At 37.3% G+C, this 22164-nt stretch overlaps 1 protein-coding gene across 1 annotated transcript in view; it reads right to left on the minus strand.

Annotated features, from left to right (window-relative positions):
* Positions 1-22164, minus strand: part of LOC122815404 (protein tyrosine phosphatase domain-containing protein 1-like) — a 728693-nt gene that overhangs the window by 397584 nt on the left and 308945 nt on the right. The window contains exon 4 of the mRNA XM_044087871.1: positions 7141-7278. Coding sequence (XP_043943806.1) covers positions 7141-7278 — 138 coding nt within the window. The remainder of the gene's footprint in view (positions 1-7140; positions 7279-22164) is intronic.

A 22164-nucleotide genomic window follows, 5' to 3' on the forward strand; every position in this document is an offset into this window, starting at 1 on the left:
ATACATATGCTACCATATTGTAGTACCCCTTACAAGTGGTGCACAGGAGAGTGACTTACCTTGTGAATGCAGCAATTGACAGACCTGTACTTCAGGGCTAACTCTATCTGATGCACATAGTCCACAGCCAATACATGGTGAGGTACAGGTTGTGTGGCTTGGCTGACATCATTTCTACTAATGTGTATGCAAGTTAGAGTAAGGTGTCAGTCCATAGGGCCCTAAGTTATCAGTGTATGTGCTATGCATTGTCTCTTGGTCAAGGCCAGGGCATAGTGGGCATGCCTATGTCTGCCTACAGGGACAGCCTCAGGGGAATCCTCCACTGAGTCCTACTGTGGGTGCAGCTGTGGTGACCTAGGCATTGGAGGGGGGTTGTGTATCCCTTCCTTTTGCTGATCCTACTGCAGCTGTTTCTGCAGGATCATATTGTGTAGCATGGCACATACTGTGAACATCTGTGCACATGTGGCCGAAGAGTACTGCAGGGCTCCACCAGATATATCGAGGCACCAGAACTGTGACTTCAACAGCTCAAACACATGCTCTATGATGTTCCTAGTTTGTGCATGTGCCTCATTATAGCATTATTCAGTGGGTGTGTGTGCATTTCTGATGGGTGGCATCATCCACAGTTCCAGGGTATAGCCAACATCCCCAAGTAAATGGCCGTGTGGATGTCCCCCCCCCAGCAAACATCTGGTACAGTTGTGATACATGCCAGATATGGGAGTTGTGATAACTGCCAGGGCTGCCAGCACACACATTCATGATAATGCCCTGGGCATTGCACAGTTGATTGACATAGATTCCACCCTCTTCACTGGGTGGTGCCTTGATGTATACATGAAAACAATCTATGGCACCCAGTACCTCAGGGTAGTGTACTACATAGCAGAAGAGTCACATACTGCTGGCCCTCTCCGTAGGAGCATGGGAAAAATAAATGTGCTCACTGGCATGAGGTCGCATGGCATCCAGGCACTGGAGGACTATCCTGGAAGCAGATGCCTGTGAGACCCCCATCATGTCTCCAGTCGGTCTTTGGAAAGTACTTGCAGCTAGTATCCTAAGGGCTACACATACATTTGTTTTCACTGGGATGAGTTCTTCTCTGTTGGCTCTGGGTCTGTGTTGAGGTTGGCAGAGCTCAGTAAATTATTGTAGTATGTCTCTGTCCATCCTGTAGTGGTCTACAATCTCCAGGTTGTGTAGTTCCTGGTAGGTTACCCTGGACCTCAGCACACTTCTCCTTCTCAGTCTAGGCCTATGATCAGCATCAGCAGCAGTTGCATTGACCTCAGCATCTAGCACATACATATGTAGCAGACCTGCAGCAGCACCTATCATTCTCTCAGTTAAAATTCCCAAGTCTGTACTCCAATGGTGCAGAGCATGGGGAAAAATCAGATTGTAGGGTGTATGCAACCTTTATTGTGCTCTGCTGTAGGTGTAGCCTGTGTGGTTGGCTATCTGTGATGCATTCCACCTGCCAGGTACATCATTAAGGGGTTTAATGGCCTTAGTTTAAGTGAAACAGGGCTCATCGCTAATTAATATATCAGTGGCTTTCTCTGCCAGTTTTTTTTTGTCAGCCTTCCTTGCTGCAAACTTGTGCCTCAAAGATAAACAAAGCTTAGCAGTCAGTAGACACACCCTTGTGTATGGTAACACTCAGTATGTTGGCCTGCCACACAAACATGTGCAAACATGATAAAACACATGCCTCAGAGGTAAACACAGCTTAGCAGGCAGTATACACACCCCCCTGCTAGGTCAGCGGTGCAGTACACAATCAGGTGTAGCTGAGTTCCAATGAGCTAACAAGTTTGTGGACACACCCCCTTTTGACGTCAGCTGCCACTTCTGTGGACACCGACATGGTTTTGTGCTTGCACAGATGGGATCTGTGGACACAGATACCCATTTGTGCTATTCAATAACCTCAGCTCATTTGCATACAGATCTGTACACAGTACCTGGAAACTACACGGTTTCAGGCCCTGCCTTGCTAGCAACCATAGCAGTCTAACATTGTACATACTCTGTAGAGGGTCCTGTAATGTATTATGGTTACATATTCACAAATTCTGTTTTTTACAATATTTTTATATTTATTTTTTCATAACTGCATGTTTGCGCACTGCTGCACGCTGCACAAACATGTCCATGGTTTAAAAAAAACAATTATTTTACATTATTTTACATACGATTTTGGACACACAGTGATTAGTTTTGTCCATATGTGTATCCCCAGTGCTATTTCTACCACTGACAGTAGACTTTTACAGCCCCTGGTTTTATTTTTCTATCCTGTACATTGAAGTTTTCCATGTACATTACGGGCACCAATACGGGGTCTGCACGACTGCATATCTGCTTACTGGATCAATCTACCAGCCTCATTTGCATGCATTTCACCTGCCTATGAGGTGATTTGCATGCCATGGACACTTCCATGTTCTCACACTCATGCATGCCCCTCAGCTCCATTTACTAGATTGCACATCTGCTTACTTCCATTAGCACTGTGCCACTATGCCTACAAGGCAAATATGTCCGTGTAGGCTTTATTAAATTCCCTCCAATATTTTATAGTTTTGTGCATAACAATTACAATGGCAAGCAAGGGAAAGCAGATGACAGAAAAATAGAGAAACAGAGACAGAGAGATTAAAGCTTAGTCCCCCTTAATTAACTGTGAGACGGGAAGTAGATCAGGTATGAAAAAGGTGGGGGATGTTGACAAGCAATTGGGAATGAAAAAAGTGATTCTTATTAAACTGTGCTGGGTGGTGGGTTAACTTATATGACTGCCTTATTATGGAGGAATTCAAATTGGGCTTGTTTGAATGATTTTACTTCTGAGTGAACTTTAGGAAGGAGGGAGAATTTTTTATTTGAGTAGGGATAGTAAATCAGATTTTGTGCGACAGTGCGTAGAAAGGGTGTTGTACTGAGTTTATTTTGGAAATGGGAGGTAGGGAAGGGATATACGTGGACAAGAATAATAGGCTATAGGGAATAGTTCTGTTGTGTAGTCTACATGTCAGGAAATTGAAGGTCAGATTGGTGAGCTTGAAGACAACTCCTTCTGCTGGTAGTGTGGTTCGTACTACTAGGGGAAAGTGTCTGAGACAATGCCTCCTACTGGTAGTGTGGTTCTGACATGTATGGAAGAGGAGTAGTGCTCTCTTAGGGGAAGTATGGAAATAAATCCACATATGTTATTGCGAGTGGCTTGTATGGCCTTGAAGTTATTTTTTGAAGATATTGTTATTATAGTTAGTCTGTCCTTTAAGTTGTGTGGAAGGAATCCATTCCCAACAGCAGTTCTACCTTCAGGAGACAGTAAGTGGGGGCTTTTGTTTGACCAAAAGAGTAGGCTGCTTGTTTTTGCCTTAGTGTCTTATATGTACTTTTGTAAATTGAGATTCACTAGCTAAGTGACAAGATACTTGAAATTCTTTACCAATTTTCTTATTCCAAGCTTTCTGTGAATAATGTCTTGGTCACTGGTCATCTTGGACAACCTTTACTGTGTTACAAAGAGCATGACTTCAGTTTTCTTTGTGTTGAGAATCAGTTTATGGGTGAGCAGCCAGTCTGCTAAGTTTTATAGGTCCGGCTATTTTTTAATTGCTGAGTGGGAGGGATTGGATCTGTGTACATGCCATCTGCTTAGAGTAAAAGAGGCATATTGGGAAGGTCATCAGGGAGTTTATTTATAAGCAGTGAAAAGATTTTGGGAGACAAAACATTATCCTTATGGCACTCCTTTTGCAAGAGGAGCAACCTGGAAGGAAGAGAGTCCTACTTGAACTTTAAGAAGTCTTCTGGATAGGAATGAGTTAGCTCAACTAGCTGCTGAGGGGTTGATTCCTACTAAATGGTTGGCTGTGATGAAGGTTTTCATTAAGTCAACAAAGAGGGAAATAATGAGTTTGCGCTGATTCATAATGCTAAGAATTTTATCTGTAAAAATATACAAAGTAGTCATAGTTCTTGGCCCAGTTCAAAATCCATTTTGCTTGTCATAATTCCTTTCCTCAGCAAAGTTATTCAAAGAATTCTACAACAGCTATAATGTATAGCAGGAGTTGTTATCTATGCATGGGGGTATAACCCTTCTAACTGACCCTAGCCATTCAAAAATAAATTTCACAATAAGCCACAGACATAGATTATTGCTGTATAACTGGATAGTCACATAATATGCTTTTCCAGTGATTAGGTCCTTATTTTACTTGCCTATTCTATTGCACAAATGACTGAATTTTTCCTGCTTTTTAAACTGTTGATTTTTTTACCTGGCTTCTACCATATGGACTGTTTTAGCAGTAACTCACAGTTGGGTGTGGACAGTGTAGAGATTAGCATGGTCTCTTCATGAGGGCAAAGTCTGAGTGATCACACAAAACTATCTGGAGTAAATCTGCATTATGCACGCCCTTACACAAAGTATCGTTTAAAAATATGCTTGTCTTTTTAAACAATGTCATTGTATGAAGGTACTTCTGTTTTGCTCTGCCTTGTCCCTTCTTAAACATGTGGTTACAACAGCTCTGTCTTGTGCATGCAGCAATCATGCATGAGCTAACACAAAATGCATTCAATATATTTGTGGCTTCCTACTTTAAGAGTTTTGCTTTCAAGGTAATTTGTGTGTATGTGGAAAGGCGGAAGTTGTTATTTAAATATGAACCCAAATGAGATTTTTTTTCTCTCCTTAATGTAACAGAGAATATAATTGCTGTAACTTTATGTTTAGCAGTTGCAGTGTGAAGGATTTCTCTTCTTTCAGTTGACATTGCAGCCATACTCTTTCCTTTGGTAATTCACACTGATTATTCTGTCCTGTCAGCATGTACATTTTTTCAATGAGAACAATTTTTATTATATAATCATTATTATACAATGATGGGTTATTGCTATTCAAAAATGAGCACACTGGTTGGCTCAAATTGCATGTTTAATTGATTGTACTCAGTGTGATTTATAAGAGAGTACTTTGTGTTCTGTATCTGATGATGTTTAGCCAGAGAGCTAAACGAAAAGCACTTCATTTTATTTGTGTTTTTTTATTTTTATCTTGTACAATAAAGTGGGGGACCTGATTTTCCTTCCTTTTTTGCATCATCCCTCTGTAAAACTTACCAGAATATTATACCTCTCAACTACCAAATATCTTTGCAGAATACCCAGATTTTTGCTTCATAAAACAGCAACTGAGAGTCTCTTTTCTCCGTTCCTACTCTTCCAAAAAAAAAAAAAAACCAGCAATGGAGATTTTCTTTTCTCCAGAACACGTCGCGTACGCATGTGTAGTACACCAGAAACCACGGAAGAACAAGAAAACAATGAGGAAGAGCACTACAGCACCATGATACAAAGGCATTTCTTAAGAAAGGTAAGCAATTTCTTTTTAAATAGTGTCATTGTATAATAACAATAACCAACTTGTGGGTGTAGTATATCAAGATTTGCCCACAATGGCTTTGTTTAATCACTTGGACTTTGTGCTCATGATCAAACCACAATAACTGTGGGTAAATCTTTATATACCCACACACACACTTGTGGGATATTGCTTAATTAGCTGCAAACTGTACACAAGTCAACTTTCTGGTTATTTATTCTGTTAGAATGCAGTTTCAATTTACATCCTGGCAACAACAGTTTGCTTTACATTCTGTTAGAATACCTTTTCAGCCTTCATCATATTTCTCAGTTTCTTTGCTTGTCAGTTTTGCATAATGCCAAAAATGAAGTGGGGGTGAAAATTAGAGATATTATAAATATTATTTGTATTTAGTTACAAAAAGTTAATAGAACAGTAATAAGAAGTATAAAACTCTAATGTCTGGCATTATTGAATGACTGATCCTGAGTAATGTACCAGAAAATTAAACATTTTATGAGGGAAGGGACAAAAATATGAGGCAAAATTATAGACATTCTTCAAAATCAGGAACAGTTAAGCTGTATGATCTATATTCTGTGAATAATAACATGCTTTGCATTTAAGCCCCTGTTCTTTAATTTAGTAGGAGACAGAAGAGTCATTTACTGGTCAAAAAAATGTAAGGAAATGATTTTTTAAATGCATATCAAGGAACAGATAGAATTCATGATTATTTCATGAAGGTTTTTCCTTCAATGGAAAAAAGGTCCAAACACCCCCCATGTGGGGGATACTCCCCCACACTCCCTAATGTATGTAAATGTACCAACTCCATGTTTGCACAGCCATGGAGAAAAGGCAACAGCATACCTTTCATAAAAGTGGCTTTCATTAATAAAGCTCCCCTTCTTCTTCTCCTCTCGGTTAGGGGTAGCCACAGCAGATCATCTGTCTGCTCATGATTGGCAGTAGAGTTTTACGGTATCGAGTTGCCAGCCTGGCACCCAACCTTCCACAGAAGGCACACACATGCACACACTCACACCTATGGCCAATTTAGAGTGTCAAATCCACCTACTGCATGTTTTTGGGATGTGGGAGGAAACCGGAGCACCTGGAGGAAACCCACGCGACCACAGGGAGGACATGCAGATTCCACACAGAAGGCAGCCCAGCCAAGAATCGAACCGGAGAACCTCTTGCTGTGAGGTGGCAACGCTAACCGCTGCACCACCGTGGACGCCCATATTAATAAAGCTCCCCTACTGTTGTCAATCAGACAAACCGTGTTTGGCATGAGCATACATTCACAACAAATATCATTAACAGTTGTACAGTACTAGATGTTTCTGACTTGAGTATGTGTAGTGTGATAATTAAAATATAACACATTTTTCTATAAACTTATTTATTAAAATTCCATAATAGCGATAAGAAAAAAGGTTATGCTTAATTTGTACAAATAATATATGTTTGAGTTGCATTATCAGTTCAGCATTGTTACTCACATGACAGTTGACATAGTGATATTAGATGTTATGGCAAGCTTGATGACATTTTTTATGTGCTTGTCATCTACTGAAAAACAAAGGACCAGTGCTAAATATATATCAATCATTCACATACAGGAAAAACAAAAATCCAGTTTCCTGAATGAATCTGGTTTAAACTAAACTTCTTCAAATAAAGTTGCATTTAATTTGTATACTCTAGTTAACATTAATTTTAAGAATTACCTGTTCTTCCTAGTCCAGCATGGCAGTGAATTGCTACCTTTCCTTCTTGTAGAGCAAAAGCCATTATTTTTACCCCATCTAGCATTCGAATTAAAGAGGCCACTCCGAAGTCTGGCATTCCAAAGTTAAAGAAGTAAACTTACATAAAAGGTTAAAATAAAATTGATTAGAAATATGTAGTCACAACCTCAAATGAACATATTACATCCCAAGTAATCATAGTAAGCTCTGTGTTTCTAAAGTACAGCCAAACAATTCACTTATGCAATGCTAACAAGGTAAAAAAGAAAGGCAGAAACATATATCTACAGCTAGTGGGGTTGGCTGGTGTGTCCTTAAGGGGTCATCTGCATACATCCCATGGGCCTCTACTGCAGGAAGTTTAAGGTATTGCACAGTGAGGACTATGCTTGCAGTGGGTCTTTCTTGCACTTTTTACTGACTGGTTTGTGTCTGTGTGACTTTTTTATCCTTTGGTTTGGAAGTAATCACAGTAAAAGACTTTCTTATAACTTTATACAACAGTAAGGTAGTTCTGAGTTGTTTTATTATTCTGTCCATGGAATTATGCTATCCAGTATTTAGAAACTCTATCATCTTCATCAATGCATTCAAACACATATGCATGCATGCATGTACACATGTACATATACATTCATGTAAGTGTTGATATTGTCTTAAAACTAAATGTACCACCTGTTTCATAATGCCCATGTGTCACTGATGATGGCATGTTTATCAACTTCTGGAGTTTATTGGGTGGCATATATGCAGACAAATTTTGCATGCTGTTGAATGTAGATGGATGGTTGGGGAAGTTTGAAAAGAAAAGTGAAGTTTTAATTATCATAGCATGGACAAGCTCATGTAATGATCCAACATAATTTCTACCCCCAGTCTTCCAATAATGTGGTGCTAACTATTTTCTACATCCTTTCTCTGTCTCTGCTTCAAAGTCTCCTGCTGTTTATAACTTTGTACTCTATAATGTTCAATTTTACTGCTCATTTCTAGCATGTTGGTTTATCTTACTGATACGCATACTATTAATTGTACAATTCAGTCATGTATAATGTATTTTCTGATATGTTGTTGCATCTCACTCATAGACATTTTAAATTGTACTTCTCCTAGTTTATGCATAATCCTCTGTACTATGATTATTCTGTTAATGTTGTTACTGTTTTTGGAACTTTTCTCCTTGGGTCTGAAATAAACAGCTACTTGCCCAGTCAGACTAACCCAGTTAAATATCAAATAAAATAAAAAAATAAAATAAGTAGCATTCTCATACAAATTTATATTCACTGTTTTTCATGCTCCTGTCTTATTCTTCCATAAGATAGATTAATAGCTATTATTGTTCTTTTTCCACATTCTGTATTATTTTATTTTGAGACTAATTGGTTGTTTCATGCAATTACTTTGATTATTTTCTGAACCTACATACTTTCATTATAATCATATTCATTTATAAATTAGTCTAAAGTTCTATTAAGAGACATCATAGCAATATCTGGAACAAAATGGAAGGAGGAGAGAACTAGACAACACAAACATCATAATTTACTATGCACAAGCATCCCATGTAAATTATATATTTAATTCTTTATGTACTGTAAGCTATTTGCAACCTGACCTTAACCTGTTTGTCTTTCCTGTGCCATTTCTTTCCTGTAGCCTTCATCTCCATCTATTTCTCATTTCTTTGACATTATTAGTTATAGATCTTACACCACTGTTTGCTTCCATACAATATATTCTCTCAAAAGTACCTCTTCTTCGTCTCTCAAGTCCATCTCCCTTTTACTGGATAGTCAGTGTATCTTACATTACATGACATCCGGCAGCACCACTTATATTTCTTTGTTCCATTCAAGTACTTTATCCCTGTCTTTGTGGCCGAGAATAGTATTGCAACCTTCACAGTTCTACTTATTCTCTGCTTTGCTCTCTTCCTCCCAAAACACAATTCGTAACTCTATATATCTCCATAGTTTCTGTCTAAACAATCCAGCACAACAGTCAACAGCTCTTCTTGCATCCACAACATATTTTACACAAACTGTATACATTAATAATGCCTCTAATTTGATGATTGATGTTGAAATGGTATGAAATCTTTTTTTTTTTGTCCAATATAGTGACCAAAATGGGTTTGCTTTGAATCAGTTTATCATCTTGGTTAACACACATTAGATAGAAAAATATGGGTGAGTTTTTATGTTACCCCAGCAGAACCACATAACCACCATGGATAATAATGTGAATTCCAAGCAGCCAGTAGAATTTCTGGATACAATAATAAGTCGAGTCAGATTAAATCTGAGTGCTAACCAAGTCATTAAGCTTCCAGGGAAGGGAAGGTATGATTTATAAACTGAATTACACAATAATAATTGTATTAAGTTTATTAGGAATCAGAGATCAAATTAGTGGAGAAGTGGCAGCGGACTACTGGTAGAACGGAAGGTAAACTTACCTTTGTCTACAGACTGGTGATGGGAGAGTTGGGATGGGCCTTAAAGACAATGTGAGGTGATAAGTTTGCAGAATAGTCTACATATCTGATGCCCATATGAGGTTCAGTCTATCACGCTCACAAAGTAGAAACAGTAAAGATTTCCACAGACCTATGAGCCACTGAACAGAATGCTGTTACCAAAATAAAAACTACTGCCTCTGCAAATGATAGTCCTGGGAAAACAAGATGTCTCTCTTTGCTACTCCTACTCTAGTTTGGCAAGTAGGTTAATATATTCAGCATTAGACAAAAATATGTGAGCACATCTTGCATTGACTTTACATTTTTATTGTTTAGACTTTTATCTGCTTTTGAGTTCCTTAATTGGTTACTTTCTTCCTAGTCTTATCTGACTTCATCTGTTCATCCTGCTATTCTCTAAAGCACAAGTCAACTTGGAAGCCAGATGATGCTTAAATAAACCACTGTAAGGCTTGGATCCCTTTTGTTCATATTCCTGTGTAACTACTAGCCAACTCAGATCCATGCCTACTGAGTTTTTCTTGTCAAAGCTTATAGCAGTCTCCAGTAACTGACCAGTCTAAACTTATGTCACACCAGTAAAGGCTACAAAACCTGAATACTTAGACACCACATAAAATATCCATAGTTAAAAACATTAATAAAAAGTAAGAGATCAATACAAACACTGGTCACAAGAAAATGCGTTATAGCTTGGCACTTCCGATTTTGAGCACAGGATAAATGGAAATTGTTTCAATTGGCCCAGGCAGTGTAGTTGCTTCAAAGCATACCTGCCAAAGGAGTTTTTTATATTCAATACAGTTCTCCTTCTAATGTTGTTGCAATAATTTCCAAAATGCCAAATTCAAAGCCTAAAAACCCATCACAGGCAAGTAAGTGTTTAAAAAGGACATTGTTAGTGTTTTATTTTCTTATATTGTACAAGTGTTTATAATTCCTTTAAGACCGTTTCTTCTCAGTTTTGCCCACATAAAATGCCTTACATTCTTTACAAATAGCTAAGTGCCCTAATCCCTGGGAGTCACAGTTTTGTTTCATGAAGAGAACTTTACTAGACCTTGAGTTGGAGAGAACTACACTGCTTAGTTTAGTAATTTCAGGACAAAAGTTACATCTTCTATGTTTGACAGTCCTTCTAGGTGGAACCGTATTTTCTCTTCCCAATATCTTCTTTATATTATTGTTGATTTTATAAACAAAATGTGGTACATCTCCCACCTTGTGGAATACTTCATCATCAATTTTGAGAATAGACTAGTTCCTATAAATAATCTCCTTAGTTAAAGAGTCCCAATAATTGTATGCAAGAGCCATGGAACAGTTTCCATTTATCCTGTGCTCAAAATGACAGCTGCCAAACTATAACGCATTATTCTTGTGACCACTGTTTGTAATGATCTCTGACTTTTTATTAATGTTTTTGATTATACAAATTTAATATGCTATCTAAGTATTCAATTTTATTTACTTTTATACTCTGTCATTAAACAACAAGCAAATTGGTATTTTTTTTTCCCTTTATGGTTGTTGCTTTTTGAATTGAAGAATTGTTTTACTTGATTGGCTAATTGAATTCCTTTTTGGAGTAAGGAGGTATATTTAAATCACAGACATTGTTGTGCTATGTTTATGTTTTGATGAAGTCCCAAGTGGTAAGGATGAAAGTGCTTAACATTTGACAACAAATGCTTATTTTTTACAATTATTTATTCACTATGGCTTACTAAGGAAATTATAACTTGTTTTCCCAAGGCTTGCACTGGTGCCTACGTGAACCTCGGGTGTTTGTGGTTACATAGCCAAAACAGCCAAGGACTCAGTGGGGCAGCTGAGTCCAGTCAATGTTCTCAAGTGCAATACCTCCACCTCTACATCATACAAGGAATTGCTGTCAGGGGAGCCATGCTTGACACATTGGTAGAGCTGTGTGGCCATGAAGCTATCTAGCACAGGAGCACCACCTGTAGGGTGGTGTGTCTATCATAACTACATTCTACCTGTCCAAGATGAGGAACGGGCTTGCAGGCTACTAGTCTATCAGAGAATGAAATCTATTTTTTGAAAATGAAACACTGGGGGCCATCCTCTCAAGAGGTTGGGAATGTCTCACACTATACCACACTATGTATGTGCTTAAGCCTAGGCTTTCCCCAACACTCTAAAATCCTGTATATGGAACTTGGTACTGCAAGCACTCTGGCTTACTACCAGGTACTTGCCGCAGTATTTCATCACAAATACAGGTGGAACTTCTGCCTTCCTGACACGTTCATTCAGTTTAATGAACAATTTTAATTCCAGCATTTATGAAGTTGATATATTACACACAAAAACATACTTTACTGTAGGCTACCATTGTGGTGATTCACAAATCTCCCGTTTTCCTCTGTAAGAGAGGCCATCCCATGCTATAAAAAACATTTTTACATTGATAAATCTATGTTATTGGACTATATGCCAAGCATTATATACTTTAATAGAAATCTTATCCTGTTCCATTTTTCTTACATTACTTTTTATTTGAATATGTGTGCATTACTTAGTTACTGATTTATTGCCTGATTAATTGAGTAACTCATTGGTTTTGCTTCAGTCTGTGTCACCTTGTATATTGAACTCTTTTGCAGACTTCAGAAAACATGTCTGTCTGCCACAAGCTCTTTTCCCCAAATTATATCATCAGCATGCAGGATCACATGACTCAGTATCAGGGAGTATCTGGCTGCAGCTCAGGATAAAGTAAATGTAGATACACGTTTATTAACTTTAATAAATATAAACCCAGTGATGAAACTAAAGTAAAACTGCATACATTACAATTTGAAAGACCACTTAACATGATATAAGCATAATTACGTTAAAAAGTAACATTAAGAAAAATATTTTGCACTTGATCTTAACAATTAAATTTTAGATAATTAGCCAATCTATCCTCATTTTTCATTTTTTATTTTGTGTATTTTTCAAGTATTTTAATTGTTTGGTTTTGAATTTGAAGAGGTCTACGAATAGTCTATGTAGACACATAATCTGTTAAGGACTTCTTGTAAAGAAGGATAAAGCCCTGAAGGTTTAAAGCACTCAGAATGGCTGCACATCTCTTTCCAGGATGGCCTGCACTGAATTCAATGTCTATAATACCAAGTTCTTACTGAAAGAGTGAATGACAACATTTTCTCTTGCTATGTTGGTACCATATATGCTAAGGAGAGGATTTCACAGAGAGGATGCTGCTTTCACATGCTTCATAGGATATATGATAATCTCACTCTATGTTGCTGTATATTCAAGACTAATGACCTCCTTACTTCATCATGGAGAGTGGCCATACTGTAATTATTTTTAATCCATTTTGTCATAGTAAAGCTATCCCTAGTTTGGCCATACAGACATGACAGTGTCACAAATTCCTTGTAAAATCAAATCATTTTGTACACAGTGGATTCATCAATAAGTAGGATATTTTAGGAGTTAGCATTTTAAGTGCTTATCTTATGAATCTGGCTGGTTCAGTTTTAATTGCATTATTTTGTTATTATGGAGTCTCCCCCCCACCACTTTATGAGGACTGTGTATCAGTGGGAAGTCTGTGTAATATGTTACTTATGAGTTTATGCTTTTATTGAGTCTATGACTTCTTCTCTCAAAATTAGTTTTTATTTTTCAAATACATTTGAATGAATTCCATAGTATTTATACATAACATCTTAAATAACAATGTACACTATTTACATTAGCCTGACACTGTAACAGATCTTAATGTATACAGTTACTTTATAAGTATGTCCAATCCATTATCACAGTGTCTGATCAATTATTGCATAGTCTCAGTCAATGATCAGACTTTTCCCCAAAGGTTGTTGATAAATGGCTTTGGATAAATTCTTAGTTCTTTAATTTTAATTTCCAATAATGCTGTGGTCTTCAGTAGGCTGTAGAAGTCTTTCAAAGCTGGTATTGTGTTTGTATTCCATTTACTTGTTATACACTTCCTTGAAATTGCAAGTATAGTCCATACTAGATACATGCTTGATCTATTCAAATGAGGACCTCCGTTCACATTTAATAATACAAGAGCTGTAGTTAAATAAAATGATTCATTAAATAAAGCTTGTAGAAGGTTATTAATATCATTCCAAAATGGCTTAATGTTAACACAATCAAAGAAAATGTGGTTCCAGTCTGCATTGTGTACTTGCTCACATCTCCAACATGTTCCTTTTATGGAAGAACTAATTTTACTGATTCTGTCTGGGGTTAAGAATGCTCTACGCAAGCATTTCCAATTAAAAACTTTCCAGTATTGTATAAAGGATGTATATTTTATCGATAATAAGATATTTGTTTTAATATCTTCAGTTAACTGTATTGATTGTACTTTTGTTATATATTTCCAATATGAGGTTTTGGGTGTAGTGTTATAGTTTATCAGTCATCATCATCTTCTTTCAGCTGTTCCCGTTAGGGGTCACCACAGTGGATCATCTGTTTTCACTTCTTCCTGTCCTCTGCATCTTGCTCTGTCACACCAACCACCTGCATGTCCTATCTCACCACATCAATAAACCTTATCTTAGGCCTTCCTCTTTTCCTGTTACCTGGTAGCTTCATCCTTAACATCTTTTTCCCAATATACTCAGCATCCCTCCTCAGCACATGTCCAAACCAATGTAATCTTGCCGCTCTGGCTTTGTCTCCAAACCTTCCAACCTGAACTGACCCTCTAATATACTTATTCCTAATCCTGTCTACCCTCATCACACCCAGTGCAAATCTTAACTTCTTTAACTCTGCCACATCCAGGTCTAACTTCTGCCTTTTTGTCAATGTCACTGTCTCCAACCTATATAACATAGCTGGTCTCACTACCCTCTTGTAGACTTTCCCTTTCACTCTTACTGGTACTTGTCTGTGATACATCACTCCTGACCTTCTTCTCCACTCAATTCATCCTGCCTGTACTCTCTTCTTCACCTCTCTTCCACACTCACCATTACTCTGAACTATTGATCCCAAGTATTTAAACTAATCCACCTTTGCCACCTCTACTCCTTGCATCCTCACCATTCCTCTATCCTCCTTCTCATTCACACACACATATTCTTAGTCCTGCTGACCTTCATTCCTCTTCTCTCTAGAGCATATCTCCATCTCTCCAGGGTCTCCTCCACCTGTTCCCTACTCTCACCATAGATCACAATGTCATCTGCAAACATCATAGTCCACTGGGACTCCTGTCTGATCTCATCTGTCAATCTGTCCATCAACATTGCAAATAAGAAAGGGCTCAGAGCTGATCCTTGATGTAATCCCACCTCCTCGTTAAACGCATCCATCACTCCCACCGCAGACCTCACCGCTGTCACACTACCCTTATACATATCCTGTACCACTCTTACATACTTCTCTGACACTCCCGACTTCCTCATACAATATACCACAACTCCTCTCTAGGCACCCTGTCATATACTTTCTCTAAGTCTACAAAAACACAATGCAACTCCTTCTGACCTTCTCTGTACTTCTCCATCAACACTCTCAGAGCAAACATTGCATCTGTAGTGTTCTTTCCCGGCATGAAACCATATTGCTAATAACCAATCATCATGCCCCTTCTTAACCTAGCTTCCACTACTCTTTCCCATAACTTTATGCTGTTACTGATCAAGTTTATCAACATTTTGTAAAAGTTTGAAATACTGTTTTTCATGTCAAAGTCATTATATATGATTTCATATATGTATTTTATAAATGTAGGCATTTCTTTAAATGAAGAATTGTTAATTATTCTACTTAAATCTTGTGAATATGACAGAATACTCTGTAAAGTTAGACAGTCCTGTTGTAGAATTTAGTATGTTGTTTTTATTACTTGCATATCTAAAACTTGTAGTTCTTTGATTCATTGGAGCCATCAAACAAAATCTTTCTGTTCCCAGAAATTAATAATTTCTCTATATATTTTATGTGGAAAGTTTTTTGTGGCTATAAATTGTGTTAAAAGATCAAACCAGATTTTTAAATCTATATTTGCATTAATACTTTTCCTAAATAAGTCAATGTAATAATTAATCATACGAGTTTTAGTGGGTTTAGTTATGTTATATTGCATACTATTATATATGTGCAATGGTAATTTTTTTTTATCTATTTGAAATTTCTTTTGTAAATCAAATTCATTTATTGCTATTACAGTTAGTAATTATCCAATCTGATATTGTTTTAGATATTGATGCCTTTATATGTTTCTATATCAGGAAAGTTTAATCCTCCCTGTTTCCATTGTCTGATAAGATGGATTAAAGCTATTCTGTTTCTTTTGGAAAACCATAACACTTTTATTAGGCATGAATTTCTTTAAGTATATTCCTTTCTGGTAACAGTTGTATTGCCAAGGCTATACATAAGATCTTGGGCAGTAAAACCATTTTTATTAACTGTAGTCTATCTTCAAATGTTAATATTATTTTGTTCCATTTTTCCACAGAAATTTTAATTGCATTGATGATATTATTGTAGTTTTTTGAGACTGATTCATTTTTATCCTTGCATAACTCAATTCCTAGATATTTTATGGTAGATTCTTGTTTCCCTATGATGTGACCCCACTTAGTCTGCAGTTCTTTTTTTTTATTTAAAAATAAAAAAATGTGATTTATTGAAATGGAGTCCTGAAGTCATGGGAAATTTGTCAATTAATATATCTAATTCTTCTAATGTCTCTTTTGTATTAGTGTTTGTAATATGTCATCAGCAAATACCATTACTTTAGAACTGTATTGTTCATAAACATCTATTCCTTTGATTTTTATATTGTTACGAATTGAATCTGCCAATATTTCAGTAGCTAGAGCAAATAGAATCGGTGACATGGGGCATCCTTGTTTAGTGCCTTTTGTTATATGTATAGATTTATTGGCAAATGGACCTAACTTGACATATGCTAAATTATTTGTATATATATTCTTTAGGAGTAGAACAAAGGATGTAGGAAATTCAAATAGCATTAGGATTTTGAATAAATAGTCTCAATTTAGGGAATCAAAGGCTTTCTCTATATCTAAGCCAATTATGAGTGTTTCTTTATTTTCTTTATTAACACAATCTATAAGAGAAATTATCCTTTTAATATTGTCATGTTCATAGGTTCATAGGTTGGTACTAGGCTATCGGCTCTAGGGTCTATGCAAGCTTAGCCATAACAATTCCTTGGCTATTTCTTCCCACAATATTTACTTCCCTGGACCCCTGTCTAGCAGGGCAACTAACATGATCCCTGGGGTGACTTTCCTATCTCCCATCCAATCGTCAAGGGTTCCTTTTGAAGAGGGCCAAAGAGGCGCTCGGCTTGACATGTATGGGCAGTCTATTCCAGAGTCTGGGGAGTCTCTGGGTCAGGAACCTGTCCCTCCAGCATGTTTTGTTCATTGTGATGACACGGTTTAGATCCCTGGAGCATGTGGCTCTGAGGGATTGGGATTTCTTTAAGTGTAGCAGATGCAACAGCTCTGGGTTTGACATGGCCTTGTATGTTAAGCAGAGATCGCCTCTGAGGAGACGATATGTGACAGAGTATAGCTGGAGTTTTTTTAGATGGTCAGCATAGGGCATCTGCTTTAGGCCTGTGATTCTTTTAGTGAGGTATTTCTGTGGACTTTCCAGTTGTTGCAGATGTCTTGAGAGGTATATATCAAACAGGGCGTTGTATTCCATAATGGGTCTAATGAGGAATGAGTACAGTGGGTCAATAACCTCTTTTTTTCTGGATGAAAAGCCCTTAGTGATGAGGTGTGTCACCTAGAAGGATTTCCTGACTGTTGTGGCAATGTGGTTATCGAAGGTGAGACCACTGTCCACCTGTGTCCCTAAGTCTCTTGTCATGTGTGTGTCTATGATATATAAATCCAGTTTGATCATTATTTATTGTTTTGGATAATGATATTTTCATTCCGTTAGTTAATATTGTCATAAATATCTTATAGTCATTATTTAATAATGATATTAGTCTATATCAGGTACAGAGGTTTGGGGATTTGTTTTCCTTTAGGATTGGTGTGATTAAGGAATATCTCCAAGAGGATGGTATTAAAGCTTGTGACTGAATTTCTAATAGAGTTTTATGGAAGAGGGATAGTATCTTTGAAGGAAAAAGTTTATATATTTCCATAATTATGCCATCTATACCTGGAGCTTTATTATTTTTACCCTCTTTCATTGTATCTGTAATTTCATGGTAGGATATAGATGCTTGCAGATCTAGTTTTAATTTTTCTGGTAGTTTTTTTATATTAGAACCTTTTTCATCTAGATTTAATTGATCGATATGTATATTTTCTTTTTGGAAATGTTTCATATAGTGATTTCTGTAGGCATCAAGAATGTCACCCATATCTGAGACATTTTTTCCTTTCTTGTCATGGAAGATACTTTTAATGTTATTAGCTTTTGATTGTATTTTAATTCTTGTGGATAAATTATGCAGATAATTGGGAGAAGTGGCCAAGGTATTAATTTTTAGTTTTTCTAAAGCTGAACTAGTTTTATGTATTAGAATTTCATTGTATTTATTGTTTAATACTTCTACATTCTTTTTAATCTCTAAATGATTTTGATTTTTTCAGCTTTTACTGACAAAAGTTTGGATTGTAGATCTAATAATTCAGAATCCCATTCTCTGATTTTTTTAATACCAAGTTAGGGTTTTACCATATATGTAAGCTTTTAATGAATCCCATATCACTAGTTTATTTATCTCTCTGGAGTAATGAATATCTAAGAAGAACTATAATTCAGATAATAACCAGGGTTTGAACTCTTTAATTTTAGTTATATATGCTGGAATTCTGGAGTTAAAGATTAATGTTTTGTACCCATTTTGAAGTTTTGGTATCAATGAATTGTGGTCTAAAAAGGGGCAGTGAGTGATTGAGAAATTAATGATTTTAGAGTGTAAGTCATGGGCAGCAAATATTTTATATATTCTAGTTTGGGTACCAAATCTGTGATCTTGATGGGAAAACAACAAAGATTTATCTTCTTTAAATTTGAAAGTATCTACAAGATGAAATGATTCTACCCACTTGTTTAAAACTTTTGATACAGCACATGTACTCAGTGGTCTTTTATTTGTAGTTTCAGAAATATCAAATATATAGTTAAATCACCTCCTAATATTAAGTTGCCTTTATAATTATTGGAAATGAAATCCAAGCGTTTTTTAACAGTTCTTGTTCCAATGCCTGGGGACGAGTATAGATTGGCTAGGGTCCATATTCTGTTATTATATTTAACTAATACTAATGCCATAAGGCCTTCTTTATCTTCATACTTACAAATGATTTCTGGGTTAATCACAATTTTTTTCCATAAAATTGTTACCATTTTTGCCTTTGTCTTATAAGTGGATTGCGCCAATATCATATATTCCTTAGGATTCCATTTGTAATTGTCAATTGATTTGGAATGAGTTTCTTGAAGGAAGACAATTTGTGCTTTGTTCATTTTTAAATATTCAGTAGATTTGATCTTTTGCAAGGATTATTTAAGCCATTCATATTTAAAGATAATAAAGATAAATCCATCTTAGGTTATTTAGACTATGTATTTTTTGTTTTATTGTGACTATTAAACATTTTCCTCTGATAACTATAAAGTATATGTTTGAGCTTTTAAATGAAATTATCAGTTTTATACTTTGAGTGTTTACCAATAAAGTAATGTTTTGGTCAGGCATACCAAAAATGTTTTTGTGAAATAACAAATTTAAATTAATAAATGTTAACAAAACTATGGTCTGCACTAGTCATGGAATGAAAATCATTCCTAATCTGATGGATAAACCTAAGTCTATCAGATTATCACTCATAGCGTGACAATCCAGAACATCTGAGCTCCATAAATTGAATTATCATATGGAGAATATTTGTAATAGGAATACACAATATTCATATTATTTTCAACAGATATAGTACTATTGTAGATTAGACAGAATTCTAATACCATATAAATGTCTACTTATTGTATAAGCAATTAATATTTACATGAAAGACAGATGACAAGCAATTCAATCATAGTAAAGTAGGATGTATCATATATAAAACCTCAGTAAAAGATTATAGCACACAGTTATTTAACATATTCACCCTTATTGATGAAGTTTTTCAGACTTTATTACTTAATAAAAATAGATTGTGATAATATTTATACCTAATGTTTATAATACAATCCCCGGGATTCATGAAGCTCGGCGCAAGGCCGGCGTAAGGCCTGCGCCGGCGGTGCATGGAATATCCGGCGCAGTAGCGCCATATACATATTAATGAGAGTGCACCGGAATCACAGACACGTGCGTAGTGTACGTGAGCGAGCCCAGGTAGGATGCGTCTGGAGGCGTGTCTAAGCCGGCAGGAGGTGAGCAACCTAATGTGCTGACAGCCACGGTCCGCCCACAATAGTAATGGCAGCAGCCAGGTCCCGTGCAGAATGAAACGCACGTACAGTACGCAACATAGTCCCCGTTCCAAATCAACGGAGAAGCAAATAGAAGCCACCAAGGCATAAGTGTACCCGTTCAAGGAGCAAAGGATACGCATAAGACCGCCGCCGTCCGCAATGTACTGTCAGTGTTTACACTCAGAGAAGGTGTACAGTCAAGATGTCAGCGCGCCGCACCGACATAGGAGCAGCGACTAAGGTCACCACCTGTCCCACTGTGTTTGGGGCAGTCTCTCCATGGACAGTTGTGTCCTAAAAACGTATTAGAAATGGCTGATGTGCTACGAATGTAGGACACAATGATATCCCGTATGTAATGTAATGGTAGCATGAATTGGTTATTTCTGTAACAGAAATACCGAAATGACACAATAAACAGAATAAGCAAGGAAATTGCCACAATAATAAGCAAATTATTTAGGCAAACAAGTGAATTTCTATGCTATATAGTGACCGCTTGTATGTGTCGGCCTGTAAAGGCAGATGTGAGTCCCGGAAATATCCCAGATCGGAAAATGGAAAAGGTGGAAACCCCAGCAGCGACATGGGCATGGTCACCAGGGTTACCTGCTGTCCCAAAGTGCCATGGACAGTCCCTGATTGGACAATCGTGTCCCTGCAACAATCGTAAAATGGAAAATGACCTGCATCCCCTGCCACGCAAATTCCCGCAATATACATGTAAATAGTAGCATAAAACATATACATTACGGTATGGAACACAGACATGGCATAAGAAAATAAATAAGGAACCCAAACGCTAACAGAATAGGCTCATAGTATGGCAAACAAGTGAAGTTCTGTCTACTGCACTAGCCCTGGGTATGTGTAGTCCTGCAAATATCGAAGTGTCCACATAACATGCCCCACCATGGGCATTGGAAAAGGTGCCAACCATAATGGTCACAAGCAGTAGTGACAGTACATAGCCGGGTAGCTGTGCCGACATAACAACAGTAAGGAAGCAAGATACCCCAAACACAGGCAAACATGTGCATAGCAACATATCCCAGACCCAGCAACATCTTTGTTGCATACACCGGATGGTGTATGATGAAGTGTAATATCCAGAAGCAGAACACATGCATTCGGATGTACTACACAATAGCCTCATTGTACATGTCAGTCACACCCATGTATACCCCTGCACCCAAACCTGCTAGCATCCGTGTGCAGCTATACAACCACACACAATGTGCATACCTGAACTGTGGTAAGATGTTTGTGTTAGGCAATGCCACGCTGGCAAATACGCATTCCACATGTCAGCAACCCACCGCAGGTACAGATATGTAAATGGCTGCATGTGAATGTGTCAGCAGAATGTGTACATCCGCATGTAGTATGTACCCGTCCAAACCATCTAGGTTTGCATACGACACGGTGCACATAAGTGTACACATGTGGACAAGTCGGTCGGTGGACCACCGCATCGACGATCATCTCTGCAGTGAAGTCGATCACATATAGCGGAACAGGTGCCTAACACACAGGACATCCTAACAGGGTGCTACAGGCAAAGAAGGGGAAACTGGGACATCACATGTGGAGATGAGCGTGGCTGGACGGACAAATACACACGGTCAAGGTAAAGGATGGAACAACATGCATATGGCTGGATGGATGTTGTTCGAAAAATAAATAGAAACACATATGAAGTTCCAGTTTACACTCAAATACTATATAATGTATTGAATTGTACCGCATAATATGGCAGCAGAACTAAGCCTGCATGTAATTGGTGAAGCTAAGCTGTACTGTGATGGAATTCTGAACCTGGCAGTAAGCAGGACAGCAGGCTCATGTCTGTCATCATTAATTATTTGCTGGGTTACAGAACAATAAATGTATGTACATGCATAACAGCACTCCTTCCCCAGAGGAGGATGGCCTTGTGAGCTCAATGGAAGATAGCAGTACAACTCCCTACCAGACAGACAAAGCAACGATCAAGAAATTAACTGTCCACTGTATCGTAACAGTCTAGGGTCCTTGAAACAGCTACAATCACAAAAGGATAC

Source organism: Protopterus annectens, chromosome 11.part0 (genome assembly GCF_019279795.1).
Source record: "Protopterus annectens isolate FY-2018-M chromosome 11.part0, PAN1.0, whole genome shotgun sequence".
Taxonomy (NCBI): domain Eukaryota; kingdom Metazoa; phylum Chordata; order Ceratodontiformes; family Protopteridae; genus Protopterus; species Protopterus annectens.